The 13380-nt window shown below is 47.1% G+C and overlaps 1 protein-coding gene across 3 annotated transcripts in view; it reads left to right on the forward strand.

The window, feature by feature from the left end:
- Nucleotides 1-13085, forward strand: part of TLK1 (tousled like kinase 1) — an 80663-nt gene extending 67578 nt beyond the window's left edge. For all 3 annotated transcript variants that reach the window (XM_077319736.1, XM_077319739.1, XM_077319738.1), the window contains exons 18-21: nucleotides 1107-1242; nucleotides 3140-3251; nucleotides 3499-3606; nucleotides 11211-13085. In XM_077319736.1, coding sequence (XP_077175851.1) covers nucleotides 1107-1242; nucleotides 3140-3251; nucleotides 3499-3606; nucleotides 11211-11387 — 533 coding nt within the window. In that variant the 3' untranslated portion in view covers nucleotides 11388-13085. The remainder of the gene's footprint in view (nucleotides 1-1106; nucleotides 1243-3139; nucleotides 3252-3498; nucleotides 3607-11210) is intronic.
- The last annotated feature ends 295 nt before the right edge of the window (nucleotides 13086-13380 follow it).

A 13380-nucleotide genomic window follows, 5' to 3' on the forward strand; every position in this document is an offset into this window, starting at 1 on the left:
ACTAGGCCACTCCCACAACACCAGAAGTGACAGCACAGAAATATTTTCAGATAATTTTTGAACAGAACCATACCTGCGCTCTGGACAGGTCACCAGTGTTTGCGCTACAGTGAAGAGAGCCTACTGAAATAGGGCCTATGCTGCTTTGCCTCCTCCCCTTGAAACAGGGCCAGAGCAGCCCTATGTGCTCCATTGCCCCCACCAACCCACCCCAGAAACCGGGGCAGGCCTTTGCCACTCCGTCGCCTCCCCCCCCTCCAATGCCAGAAACAGGGCTAGAGCAGGCTTATGCATTCCATCACCCCCACCCCCCCACGCCAGAAACATGGCCAGCAAGCCTAAGTCACTCTGTCACATTCCCATGCAGTTAAGTTGAAATGAGAGTAATCTCTCTGAATCCTAGTTGCTACCACGTGCAATGAGTCTCAGCCAGCAAGGACTTTTAGGGCTATGGACCCTTCCCTTCCCATCCGCTCCAGGCTCATCATTGGCCATTGGGGGGGGGGGGTCGACATGACTGTATTTGGTCATATCACCCTATAAATGTTTTTAAAATATATAAAAATTAGATTAACTCCCACCCAATTGGTGTAACCCTTACGGGGCTGTTGTAAAACCTGGTTGAGAAAGCCTGCTTTATGTTGTGCACTGGACAATGAGCTTCAAAATACTGAGTGTATGATTCATCTACTTCATGCCAGAAATTGTTCATTGTTTAGCTTTGCTATTTGATATGTAAAACTTTTGAGGCTTTTGTTCTTGTGTATAAGCTATTTCTTCACTTTGGTTCAGAATGAAATAGCTTTCCAGACTGTTTCAGAAACTGGTTTTTAACAAGGGCAGAAGGAATGATATTGTTGCAATATTAAAATCAGTAAAGATTTGGAACATCTACACAATAAAAGTGAGGAGATGAAATTTTACTGTAACTACAATGCTAGACAGCGTTTGGAATTCGCAGATTCAGAGTAGGTTAAGGCTACCTTGACGCACTGGGTGACTTTTGAACTTCTGTTAAATTGTCCTCTTCTGATTGAAGTGTAGCAACTGTTTAGCACTGCTAGGCTGGATTTGCCTTTTTGATGAGGCTCTCTTGTTCTGGGTAGGAAACATTCTTCTGGTAGACGGAACAGCATGCGGAGAAATAAAAATCACTGATTTTGGCCTGTCCAAGATAATGGATGATGATAGCTATGGTGTGGATGGAATGGACTTAACGTCCCAAGGTGCTGGCACTTACTGGTAAGTCTACTACACTGCATTTTACAAATGGATTCATGTGTGAAAACTACTTGTATATGCTTGCTAACAGTTGCAATGGATGATGAGCATTTTTAGCAAAAAGGGGAATTAACAAAAATTCTCCTTTTCTCTCACATGGATCACTGTAGCCAGACAGTCCGAGGGCAGGTAGGGCGCTAGTAGTGAAGGTGGTAAAATGCCGTGCGTGCTACACCTGTGAACTTGGGCCTCCGTTGAAAGGGAGGCATCCAGTATCATGCCCAAATTCCTGGCCAAGGGAGCAATGTTAAGCTGCACCCCAGCCAAGGTGGGTAAACGCACTTCTTGCCCGGCTGCCTTTCTGCCCAGCCACAGGACCTCTGTCTTGGAGGGGTTGAATTTCAGGTTGGCTTTGCTCTAGCCATCAAGTGACCATTTCCAAACACCTGGCAAAGGTGTCCGGGGGGAATCTGGGTGGCCGTCCATGGGGAGATAGAGCTGGGTGTCATCCGCATACTGGTGACAGCGCAGCCCATAACTCCGAACCAGCTGGGCCAGAGAGCGCATAAAGATGTTAAATGTGGGGGAGAGTACCACTTCCTCTGGGACCCCACAAGGGAGTCGATAGGGATGTGATATTTGTTCCCCCACAACCACCCACCACCCTCTGTGTCCGGTTCTGGAGAAAGGAGCACAGCCATTGAAGGGCTTTCCCCCTGAATCCCAGCCCCGGTGAGGCAGTGGGCCATTAATTCATGATCGACCATGTCAGATGTGGCTGATAGATCGAGTAACATGAGTACGGCTGGTCTACCTCAATCCAGCTTGCGTCGGAGATCATCCATCAAGGTGACCAACACTGTCTCCACCCCGTGGCCAGGACGGAAGCCCAACTAGTATGGGTTGAGCCCTGAAGTTTCATCCCAGTATGCCAGGAGCTGGTTCGACACGGCCCTTTCAATCACCTTGGACAGGAATGCAAGGTGCAACACTGGGCAGTAGCTGACTGGGTTCCTCAGATCCAGTGTTGTTTTTTTTTCAGTAAGGAGCAAACCACTGTCTTCTTTAGCGCCTCTGGGAACACCCAAGTAGACAGGGAGTGGTTGACAATGACTCCCAGAGGGCCTCCTTTCTGCTGAATAGGAACAACCAAGATGCACAGGGATCTAGGAGGCCGGTGGTTGAACCAGTGCCTCCTTTAGCACCTCCAGGAATGCCCCAGTGGACAGGAAGAGGTTGACAATATCTCCCAAGGGGCCTTCTATCCACTGGATAGGAACAACCAAGATGGACAGGGATGTAGGAGGCTGGTGGTTGCCCTCACTGACCCCAGCAGCTTGTCCGTTTCAGTTTCTGAGAGCTGCCTAAAGCCATCAAACATATCCCCCTGTGATGGCCAAGGGGCCTCCAGTTCCCTTTCTATATCAAATGTGGCAGGAAGGTCCTGGTGGAGTGACAAGACTTTGTCTGCAAAAAAGCTTGCTAATGCCTCACAGCCAAGTGCCAATAGACTAACATTTTGGTGCTCCTCTTCGAGGACAGTCAGGGATCGAACTGTGCTGGGTGAGAGCTACTGGACGCAATAGAGGCAACATAAATTTTTTTGTTTACGAGCAACAGTTCTTAAAATCCAGGCTACAATCTATAAATCCATAACAACAGCTCAAATATCTCAAGAAGTCTTAATAGTTTGTTTTTTGGTGATTTCTTCTAACCCCAACAGCTATGTATGTTCTTCACAACAATGTGTGTGAGACTTCTTTGCAATTTCTTTGTGGTTATGCCTGCACTCAACCGCTGTCAAAGACAGCTGTCTAATTTGCACTTCCAAAAATCATTGTCTGTTATAGGAGAAGGAATTCCCTTAGTGTGCCTCTTTGTAGTGACTTTTTAAAAGCTTTTTTTGTTTTTTTTGTAGGTATTTGCCTCCAGAGTGTTTTGTTGTAGGGAAAGAGCCGCCAAAGATTTCTAACAAGGTGGATGTGTGGTCAGTTGGTGTGATCTTTTTCCAGTGTCTATATGGCCGAAAGGTAAAAACAAACTCCGAATGTGGAGTTTTCTGGTATTTGCTGCTTGTGGGTCTCCAGTCTGGTCCTTGGACAGGAAAATTTCTTTCTTGAGTAAATAAAGCAAGTTAACTTTTGCTTATGTTTCGTAGTATTTGGGAACATTTTATGAAATAGTATGAGTTTAACATGTGGAAATGATACCACTAATTTGGGGTGCTGGGACTGTTTGTGTCATGAAATACAAATGGTTTGTTTTGCTTTCCTCCAGCCATTTGGCCATAACCAATCCCAACAAGATATCCTTCAGGAAAATACAATATTAAAAGCCACTGAAGTACAATTCCCAGTGAAGCCTGTTGTGAGCAATGAAGCCAAGGTATGTCTGTAAACTCCAGCTGTACATTCTGGTGGAACTACTTTTTGATGTATAGAAGAAGAAGAGTTGGTTCTTACATGCCACTTTTCTCTACCTGAAGGAGTCTCAAAGTGGCTTACAGTCGCCTTCCCTTTTCTCTCCCCACAACAAACACCATGGGAGGTAGGTGGATCTGAGAGAGCTGTGACAGCACTGGTTGGTCAGAACTGTGCAGGGCTGTGACAAGGCCAAGGTCACCCAACTAGCTGCATGTGGGGGAGTGGGGAATCAAACCTGGCCCACCACATTAGAAGTCAGTGCTCCTAGCCACCGGTGGTCCCCAACCACTGGGCTGCGGCCCGGTGCCGGGCTGCGAAGGCCCTGGCACCAGGCCGCGGCTCCCTCCCCCCTCCCCCTCCCCCCGCAGTAAGAAACTTCCCAGGCCGCAAGCAAATTGGCCGCAAAAGCGGCCGATGAGCTTGCGGCTCGGCAAGCTTCTTTTTGTGGGGGGGTTAGGGGGAGAGGGAAGCAGTTTCACGCATGCACAGTATGCGCGGTTGGGCAATCACCCTCCCCACAGTCACCGGTCCGCAGCCTTAAAAAGGTTGCGGACCACTGCTAGCCACTACACCAGCCTGGATTTTTAAGGCAAAAGTCAAGGAACTCCCGTATATTATATTATACTAGTAAAAAAGCCCATTGTATTCCAAATACAATGGGCCCTAGCAGGGGGGGGGAGAGCGAGGGACTGGCGAGGGCAGGGTGAGGAAAGGTAGCTTACCGGTGAGAGGGCTGTAGCGACGTCGGGCAGCTCCTTCGCGGCGGGCAGCTCCTTGGGTGGCTCCTTCTCGACGGGCAGCTCCTTTGCGGTGGGCAGCTCCTTCGGCGGGCGGCTCCCTGGCGCGGTCTTCTTGCCGGCGGCCATCTTCTTGTGCCGGCGATGCGTTTTTAGAGGCCGGGGGCTCCCTGGACGCGGCGGGCGCAGCCCGCGGGCGCGGCCCGATCCGCGGGCATGGCCCGCGGGCGCGGCCATGGCCCGCGGGCGCGGCCCGATCCGCGGGCATGGCTCGCGGGCGCGGCCCGATCCGCGGGCGTGGCTCGCGGGCGCGGCCCGATCCGCGGGCGTGGCTCGCGGGCGTGGCCCGATGCGTGGGCGCGGCCCCCGCAGGGGCGGTCCCCACGGGCGCGGCCCGATGGCCTACCGGTCCCCAGCCTAATAAAGGTTGGGGACCACTGGCTTAGAGGTTCTTAGAGGCCGGCTGGCTTGGAGCAACTGCGAGCTGCGCTACGCGCGGCTCGCAGTTGCTCCGGCAAGGAATCGGAGGGACCAATCGGCAGGCGCTTTGCGCCTGCCGATTGGTCCCTCCGATAGTCTGTCATGAGGAAGGGGCCAATCGGCACCCTTCCTCATCCCGGACACAGCCCGCCTTCCAAGGGCTTACTGTTTTATTTAGTCCGTGGCGCCCGTGGCGCCACGGGCGGTGTAAAGATTATATTATATTATATTATATTATATTATATTATATTATATTATATTATATTATATTATATTATATTATATTATATTATATTATATTATATTATATTATACTAGTAATCAAGCCCGCTGTATGAGTAATACAGCGAGCTCTAGGCACGTACCAGATCGTAGGAGGCCCGTCGGGCGGTGGGGCCTCTCCCGGGCGGCGGTCATTTGGCGGGCAGGGAGTCCCCAGCAGCCGCGCTCGGCGCAACTGCCAGGAGCTCCCTTCCTGGTGGCGTGACGCGGCGTGACGCGCCTGGCGGGCTGACGCACCATAGAGGCGGAGGGCAGAGCGGCTCCGCGTCAAGGCGAGGGCGCAGGCGCGGCGGACATTTTGGAAGCAGGCGGACGGAGGCCATGGGCCACGCGGGCAGCTACGTCGGGATACTCGGCAACAACGGGGTACTGCCGGCTGCGTCAGGCCGCCAGGCAGGGAGCCCTCAGCAGCCACGCAGAGCGCGGCTGCCGGGGACTCCCTTGCGGCCAGCCGGACGTGTCGGAGCGTGGCTCGCAGTTGCTGGGGCTGGGAATCGGAGGGACCAATTGGCAGGCGCTGCGCGCCTGCCAATTGGTCCCTCCGATTGTCTGTCCTGAGGAAGGGTCCTATCCGGACCCTTCCTCATCACGGACACATCCCGCCTTAGGACCCCTTAACGCTTTATATAGTTTAAAGATTATATTATATTATATTATATTATATTATATTATATTATATTATATTATATTATATTATATTATATTATATTATATTATATTATATTATATTATATTATATTATATTATATTAATAAGAAACAATCTTTAGTACGAAACATTAATAAGCTTATAACAACATTAGAGGTTAGTTATTGACAAGTTATCTTTAAGTACAAAGGAAATTCAGAATAAATACATATTAAAAATAATGCTTCCATTTTTGTAGTTCAAAATTCCTTGAAAAAATTGCAGTTTCTTTTATTTGTGTTTTGAAATTACATTTTCAAAGGAATTTCATTAAAGGTAATGATTTACATGTGAAACTTCTTTGAGATACTATGTGCCATATTGGAGCTTCCCATCTAACAGTTCCTGGTTTTATCGTTGACATCCTTGTAAAGATGTGAGGGCCCAGGGGGAGTAAAACGAAATTTCCGAGGGGGGGGGGAATTGCATGAGTTCCCCCCCCCCCAAGGCTTTGTTTTTAAATTTTTCCAGTGGAATATTTTTTTAATCTGGGGAAACACTGGAAAACAACTCCTGTGAAATGTTCCCTTTTACAGTGGATAAAATGCTGCTTCAGGCAACGTTTTTCACACTAAAAATGTATAGCATGAAAGAGTGAAGATTTTTCTCACTTTTCCCGATGGAAGAAATGAAGAATTTGAAGGAGCACTGGTAAAAATCTTTTTAGGAAATATTTTCTCTTTGGATGAGAAACTTTATCTTTCCATTTTTTCACTCATTTTAAAAGTAGAAAATAAAGGAATTCCTCAGATTTTTTTTTCAAATAGGAAAAATGAATTTTGGGTGAGTCCTAGGGGAAAAAAACCTGATATATCTTGTAATGTAGCCATATATAGGGTACTTTCAAGATTTTAAAATTTAAAGGTAAATAAGTTTGACAAGAGTTAATGCACTATTATATTTATATTATCTAATAGTTTAGTGTTTTAAGCCTAAAGCAGTGGTCCCCAACCTGCGGGCCGCGGCCCGGTGCCGGGCCGCAAAGGCCATGGCACCGGACCGCGGCTCCCTCTCCCCGCCCCGCCCCCGCAGTAAAAAACTTCCCAGGCCGCAAGCTTGCGGCCCGGGAAGCTTCTTACTGCGGGAGGCGGGGAGAGGGAATCAGGGCCGGGCTGCGCCTGTGCGGGCCACGCCCGCTCGGCCCGATCTGCGGGCGCGGCCCGATCCGTGGGCGCGGCCCGGGCGCGGCTCGCGGGCGCGGCTCGGGTGCGGCCCGATCCGCGGGCGCGGCGTGGGCGCGGCCCGCGGGCACGGCCCGGGCGCGGCCCGATCCGCGGGCGTGGCCCGCACGGGTGCGGTCCGCGGGGGCGCGGCCCGATGCCCTGCCGGTCCCCAGCCTCGGAAAGGTTGGGGACCACTGGCCTAAAGCATCCATTTGTTGACAACATAATTTGTTTTCTGTCTTCAGCTCAAGTGATATATATTAAAGTTACATCTGCCATGGTGTCATTATTTATTTTATTTCTTTTCTACTTGTTTTCCACCCTTTCCCTGGGGGCTCAGGGAAGCTCACGGCATAATAAATATAACATTTCAATGTAAACAACCCTGAGCCTTTGGGGAGGGCAGTATACAAATATGAATTAATAAATCAATAAATAAACCTTTTGCAATAAAATATAAAAATTTAAATCCAACAATTTCAGAAGTGCCACCTCTTCTCTAGAGAGAGGGGTACATAAAGTACATCTTTACTAGTCAGTAGGTGGGTGTGGGGGCATTTTGGGTAGGGAGACAAAACATTTGATGGTGTTTCTAGTCCTCAGATACATACAAGAGATACGCTGTAGTGACAATACCAAAATATGAAACCGCTATGACTAGGCTGTAAACAAATAATTAATTATACAATGCAGCAGCATCAATATATATAATGTATCCTAAATTAGCAGTGTCTTTCCTAATCTCCAGTCACAGAGGAATTCCAGATTGCAGAAAAGAGTACTACCTCCCGAGGAACAGGCTTTCTTGGGAGGTGGTGGGTTCTCCATCTTTGGAAATTTTAAAACAGAGGCTAGATAGCCATCTGACAGAGAGGCTGATTCCGTGAAGGCAAAGGGGTGGCAGGTTACAGTAGATGAGTAATTGGGATGTGAGTGTCCTGCATTGTGCAGGGGGTTGGACTAGATGACTCATGAGGTCCCTTCCAACACTATTATTGTATGATTCTATCTGATTGAATTGAAAGTTAATAATTCTGTGGGATCCAAAACCTGGCATCCTGTATTGCTGTTTGAGCCATTATAGGCTGGGAAGACAAGTGATCTGTGGGACTAGATCCCTGTTATGAAGATTTATTAGGAAACAGGGATTAACTATTGTGTTTGCTACATGCTAATCTAAGGATTGCTACACTGAGGATACATTATATCACCAGGCCTGCCCTGGAGATGCTCTAGAGCTTTGGGTTTACTAATTTAAGACTGTTAATGGACTGCAATTGAAGCTGTATTGATGATATCACATTGTATCACTTTGGAATGGTCTCTAGGCCTCAACCATAGGCCTGGCAACTCTGTCTTACAGGCTCTGTGGACCTTTCTAAGGTTCCTGATCCCATTGGGCAGAGCAATCCACTTGGCTGGGGCCAGGGCTGAAAAGGCCCTGATTGAGGTCAGTTTCTTTGGGGCCAGGGACCTTGAACAAATTTTGCTGGCTAGATTTTAAACTTTTTGGGGTGAGGAGGAGGTGGTACCTAAGGGTGTAGCAGTTTGCAACACTCTTTCAGGTTTTGGGTTTATTACAGAAAATGAAGATATTAAGTTATGTCTTCAACAGTTCCAGAAATTTCACATCTCTACTATCCAGTTAGGTTAAAAGAAAAGAAAAAAAAACACCTTATTTGATCATTTTTGTGTTTCCCTTTCTACAGCATCCTGAAAGTGATTTAAATGTACCATTATGATTTCCATTGGTGTCACCTATTTTCAAAGGACACTGTTTAGAAGAAATGTTCGTGGCTGTGGACTGGTGTAGACATAATGAACCACAGTCAATAGATGAGAGATGGGATTGTGAGCTCCCTCCCCTTGGGAGCAAATTCTTCCTACCCCTGCTAGTAGTAACCAAGGCTCCTTATCTTGGGTTTTTCCTTGTTTAGAAGTGTGCCAACATAGAGGTGGACACGAACCAGGAAAATGGAAGTTCGATGCATTTGTGGGTTGTTGTGGGTCAGGGAGATGTCACGAACCACGAACCACGAACCCTGAACTTACACAGAGCCCCCCCCCCATGTTAACGAACCTTTGGGTTTGTTTGAGTTCATTAACTGTTTAGCTGTTTCCTGGAGTGCTATACACATGAAATTCACTGTAGTGCCTCCTGACTGTATCGCCTCATTGTGGACATGGTCTCTGGGTCTTGTCCTATGTCCACCCTTCTACCCTGAGAAGGGGTCATCCACCCACCTACCTCCACATGTCATAGTTTTTTATTTAATTAATCCCCCCCAAGTTGTTCCCATTCCTCTAACATTATTTTTGGCTGAAATTCTGCATCCAGTTTGTCATAGTTTTAGAGAGGAGCGAGATTTCCTATGGACTTAATGGATGATGACTGAAATGGGCATCAGGAGCCCCCACGGTGGCTGAGTGGTGCCCGGACATATGATCATGAGGGTCCACAAGCTTGGAGGTGCCTGGATGGGGTGTAGCTCCCAACACACTCCCTGGGTCCTGTGTCAGGTGCTCTGACTTCCCACCTATCTCCCTACCTACCTAACCAACTGTCTACCTGCCCACCTACGCCACTTGTCCGCCTGTCTAACAGCTGCTGTGCACAACTACCTACAAGCACCAGGCCCAGATCAAAGGAGTGCGGTGACAGCTGCATCACATCCTGGCCCCTCCAAGCTTGTGGATCCTCCTGGTCACCCCCCGCTCCACAGGCAGGCCCTCCGGATCCATCATGAGGAGGGCACAGGGGCCCTCCTCTCCCCAGGAGTCATTGCAATGATCTCCGAGGCACAACTGGCAGCCAGGTAGCCAAGCAAAGGCAGGGATGCCTGACCATCTCTGGGTGCTGAGGCATGGCTGGGTATGTTTTCAACTTCTCCCTCCTGTGGGAGGAGACAGCCGTGGCTCAACCCTAACACCAAACCGGCACTTCCACTGCCCCTCCACACAGCGTCTCCACAAGTTTAATCCCCAGGAGGTTTGTGTGCTGGGAAAGAAAGGCAGAACTTGCATAGGTAATGGACACTCTTTTCTGATCAGCAAGACAGGCTATGCTTTCAGTGTGCCTACTAATGAAATGCTCTGACCTGGACAGAGAAGGCTAGCCCAATCACAGAAGTTGTGCAGGATTGGCCCTGGCTAGTTATTTGCATGGGAGATTTCCAAGGAAGTCCAGGGTTCATGACTCAGGGGCAGACAATGGGAAGACACATCTGAACATCTCTGGCCTTGAAAATCTCACGGGGGTCACCGTAAGTCAACTGTGATTTGACCGCACTTTCCACCACTATTAAAGCACTTCTTAATTATTGCTCACAGTATATTAATTTAAGAGTAGCAGTGGCAATTTTCTGTTTAGTCTCCACCCAAGGTAAGCAAGGTTTGTGAGCTTTGGAAGGCGGGGCTTGCAGCCACTTCTGGAATTGGATTAGAAATTTGTACTGCTCAGGATTCTCGTTCCCTTCCCTCTTTCATTGTATTGCTCCCTTTTGTCCTTTCCAGCGGTTTGCTTTCTCAGCTGAACTTTTGAAAAAAAAAATTCAGATTGGTTGCGTTCCAAATATTGAAGTTTGCATTCACTATGCTAATTTAAGTTCATGTAACTTATTCTACCTGCAAAAAATTGGGAGAGTTGTGCGTTCAGGATATAAATACCATTGAATACTAGTCCTCCTTGGATGTAACGTAAATGGTGCACCGACCTGAAAAAAATGCACAACCCGCATCAAAAAAATGTGCCATTAAATTGCATGCTCATGAAGTTGCGCTAATAATGAATCGCTGGGCCAATAAATGTTTGTTTCTTACTGTGGCGTTAAAAGTAACACAACTTATACATACTGCAGACAAGTAAAAGGTAAAGGTAAATGTATCCCCTCTGCAAGCACCGAGTCATGTCTGACCCTTGGGGTTACGCCCCTCTAGCATTTTCTTGGCAGACTCAAAACGGGGTGGTTTGCCATTCCCTTCCCCAGTCATTACCGTTTACCCCCCAGCAAGCAAGCTGGGTCCTCATTTTAGCGACCTCGGAAGGATGGAAGGCTGAGTCAACCTTGAGACAGCTGCTGGGATCGAACTCCCAGCCTCATGGGCAAAGCTTTCAGACAGCTGCCTTACCACTCTGCGCCACAAGAAGCTCTTTGCAGACAGTTAAGTGCTCTATAAATACTAAAAGGGCATACTGATTTCCATTGCTTTTCCTGCAGGCCTTCATCCGGCGTTGCTTGGCATACCGTAAAGAGGACCGGTTTGATGTCCATCAACTGGCTAATGACGCTTACCTTCTCCCACACATGAGAAGATCAAATTCTTCAGGAAACCTGCATCTGACTGGACTGGCAGCCTCTCCTACACCACCTATATCGAGCATTATTCCCTACTGAAGCTTCTTAATGCAGAAGGTTTGCCGTGAGACACCTTTGCCGCTGGCCACAGGGGACTTCCATTTGGAAACAGCCGATGAGTGTTTTTACACAGCAGGACAAGTTTAGCGATGGCGCTTGCGTACTGAGGCGGTTCTGCAGGATTTCATTTCACGAGATGGAACTCTGGATCATGGTCTGTGAAATAAATGTAGCCTTCTGACTTTTTCCTTCGAAAACACGGAAGGCCTAACTCTAGCTGCTGCCTCCCCAGCGGACGTACTGCATTCTGAAACTGAAGAGAAAGGTGTGCGTGGAACTCGGAAGGAGGGGGGAACACTGTAAATAATCTTTTTAATACTTCAGAAATACGTTTGGTTGAAACTGGAGAATTCTAATGAGGAGGGTAGTTTCATTATTTAAATGAAGACGAAACGAAATAGAGCACAGAAGAACAACTTGGTGCCTCAGCACAACAGCTGGACGACAGAATCTTTCTTCCCAAGAAGTCCATATTTCAGAAACAAGATACACACAGAAACCAAAGTTACAGATGAGTGCCACAGCTGTGTATTTTAATTTCTTTGGGTAGAAGTGTTTTAGTATTTTGATTTGAATTTGTTTTGGGGGGGGGGGTTGGGGGTTGGGTGGGAAAGGAATGCTTTAAAAAATAGTTGGTTGGACGACACTATTTCCAAAGGGGTGGGGTGGGGAAAAAAATAGCTGTTTCAGTGAGGTAGCAGAAACTAGCTTGGAAACTAGTTGAATTATTTAAATGGCATCGCAATACTTAGCAGTGTTGTGAACTGCTGACTGCTACCCAGGCTTTTGAGGAGGGATTTACCAAGGCTATGTACGTAACCAAAAGCAAGCAGGTCATGTTCAGTGTTTCTATGCAGGATAATGACAAATTCCCTAACTCTATTGTAAATCGTTGTACAGATGTCATATTTTCAGTTCAAAAAATTTCAGCAACCTTATCCCTGTACAAATGTTTAAAGTATGGCTTTTTCTAATTGGATATTGTATTTTTTTTAAAGTCTCCTTGAAGGCGCTTTTAATTGCTGCTAAATGACGTTGCTTTTTCCTTTTGCAAAACAGAAAAATCCGATGACCTCCTTAAAGGTGCGAGTCAACTGTACGTCCTAGAGAGACTGAAAGTAGATAATTCATTAACAATCAAGGCATGTAAAACCGATCTGTGTTGGAACTATAAAGTACAGTTCAAGTCAGTTTCCTGAACTCTTGAGTGCTGGAGCACGTTGATACTAGATGTAGAAGTTGTTTATGGTTATTCTTAGTTTCTGGAAGTTCTGTCTACAAGGTGGGAAGATGTTCCTCTAAAGAGATGTTTCTTGTGGCTTGTACAGATATTTTAAAAATGTGAAACATTTTCTAACTGCCTTGTATGGTAGAAACCTTTTTTCAGAATGCAGTATCTGTCTCTCTCTTTCCCATGCAAAATTCCTTTTACTGTCACATTCATAATGCTGAATTCCTGTATGTAATTTTGTCCATGTTGCAGAAAGGGAGGCTGTATTACCACAGGGTTTTTTTTCCCCCATTTAATATTGTACAGTTAAACTGTGGCTCTTGTTTCTGATGTTGCAAGCCATTTTGTTTTTGTTGTACATAAGGATACATTAACTGTCTCTTTAAGATGCTGCTGAAATTGTAGAGAATGTAGCCAAAACAGTAATAAAATAATGACAGTTGGAATTTTTTAGTAGTTTTCATATAATTACTCGGGAGCATGAAGATGTCCCTAAAAGTTCAGCAGTGTGAAGGTGTTTATTATCACCCTAAATGCCTACATTTACAAGGAAATGTAATCCCAGCATTAGACTGTAGAACTAGGAAAGGAAGAGTGGACACATGAATCAAACTGCTCCATCAAGATCAGTATTTTTCACTGAGTCTAGCAGTGACTCCCCAGGGTCACAGGCAGAGATCTTTCATATCATCTACTTCCTGATCCTCTTAATTGGAGAATCCAGCGATTGAATCTGGCACG

Source organism: Paroedura picta, chromosome 2 (assembly GCF_049243985.1).
Source record: "Paroedura picta isolate Pp20150507F chromosome 2, Ppicta_v3.0, whole genome shotgun sequence".
NCBI lineage: Eukaryota > Metazoa > Chordata > Lepidosauria > Squamata > Gekkonidae > Paroedura > Paroedura picta.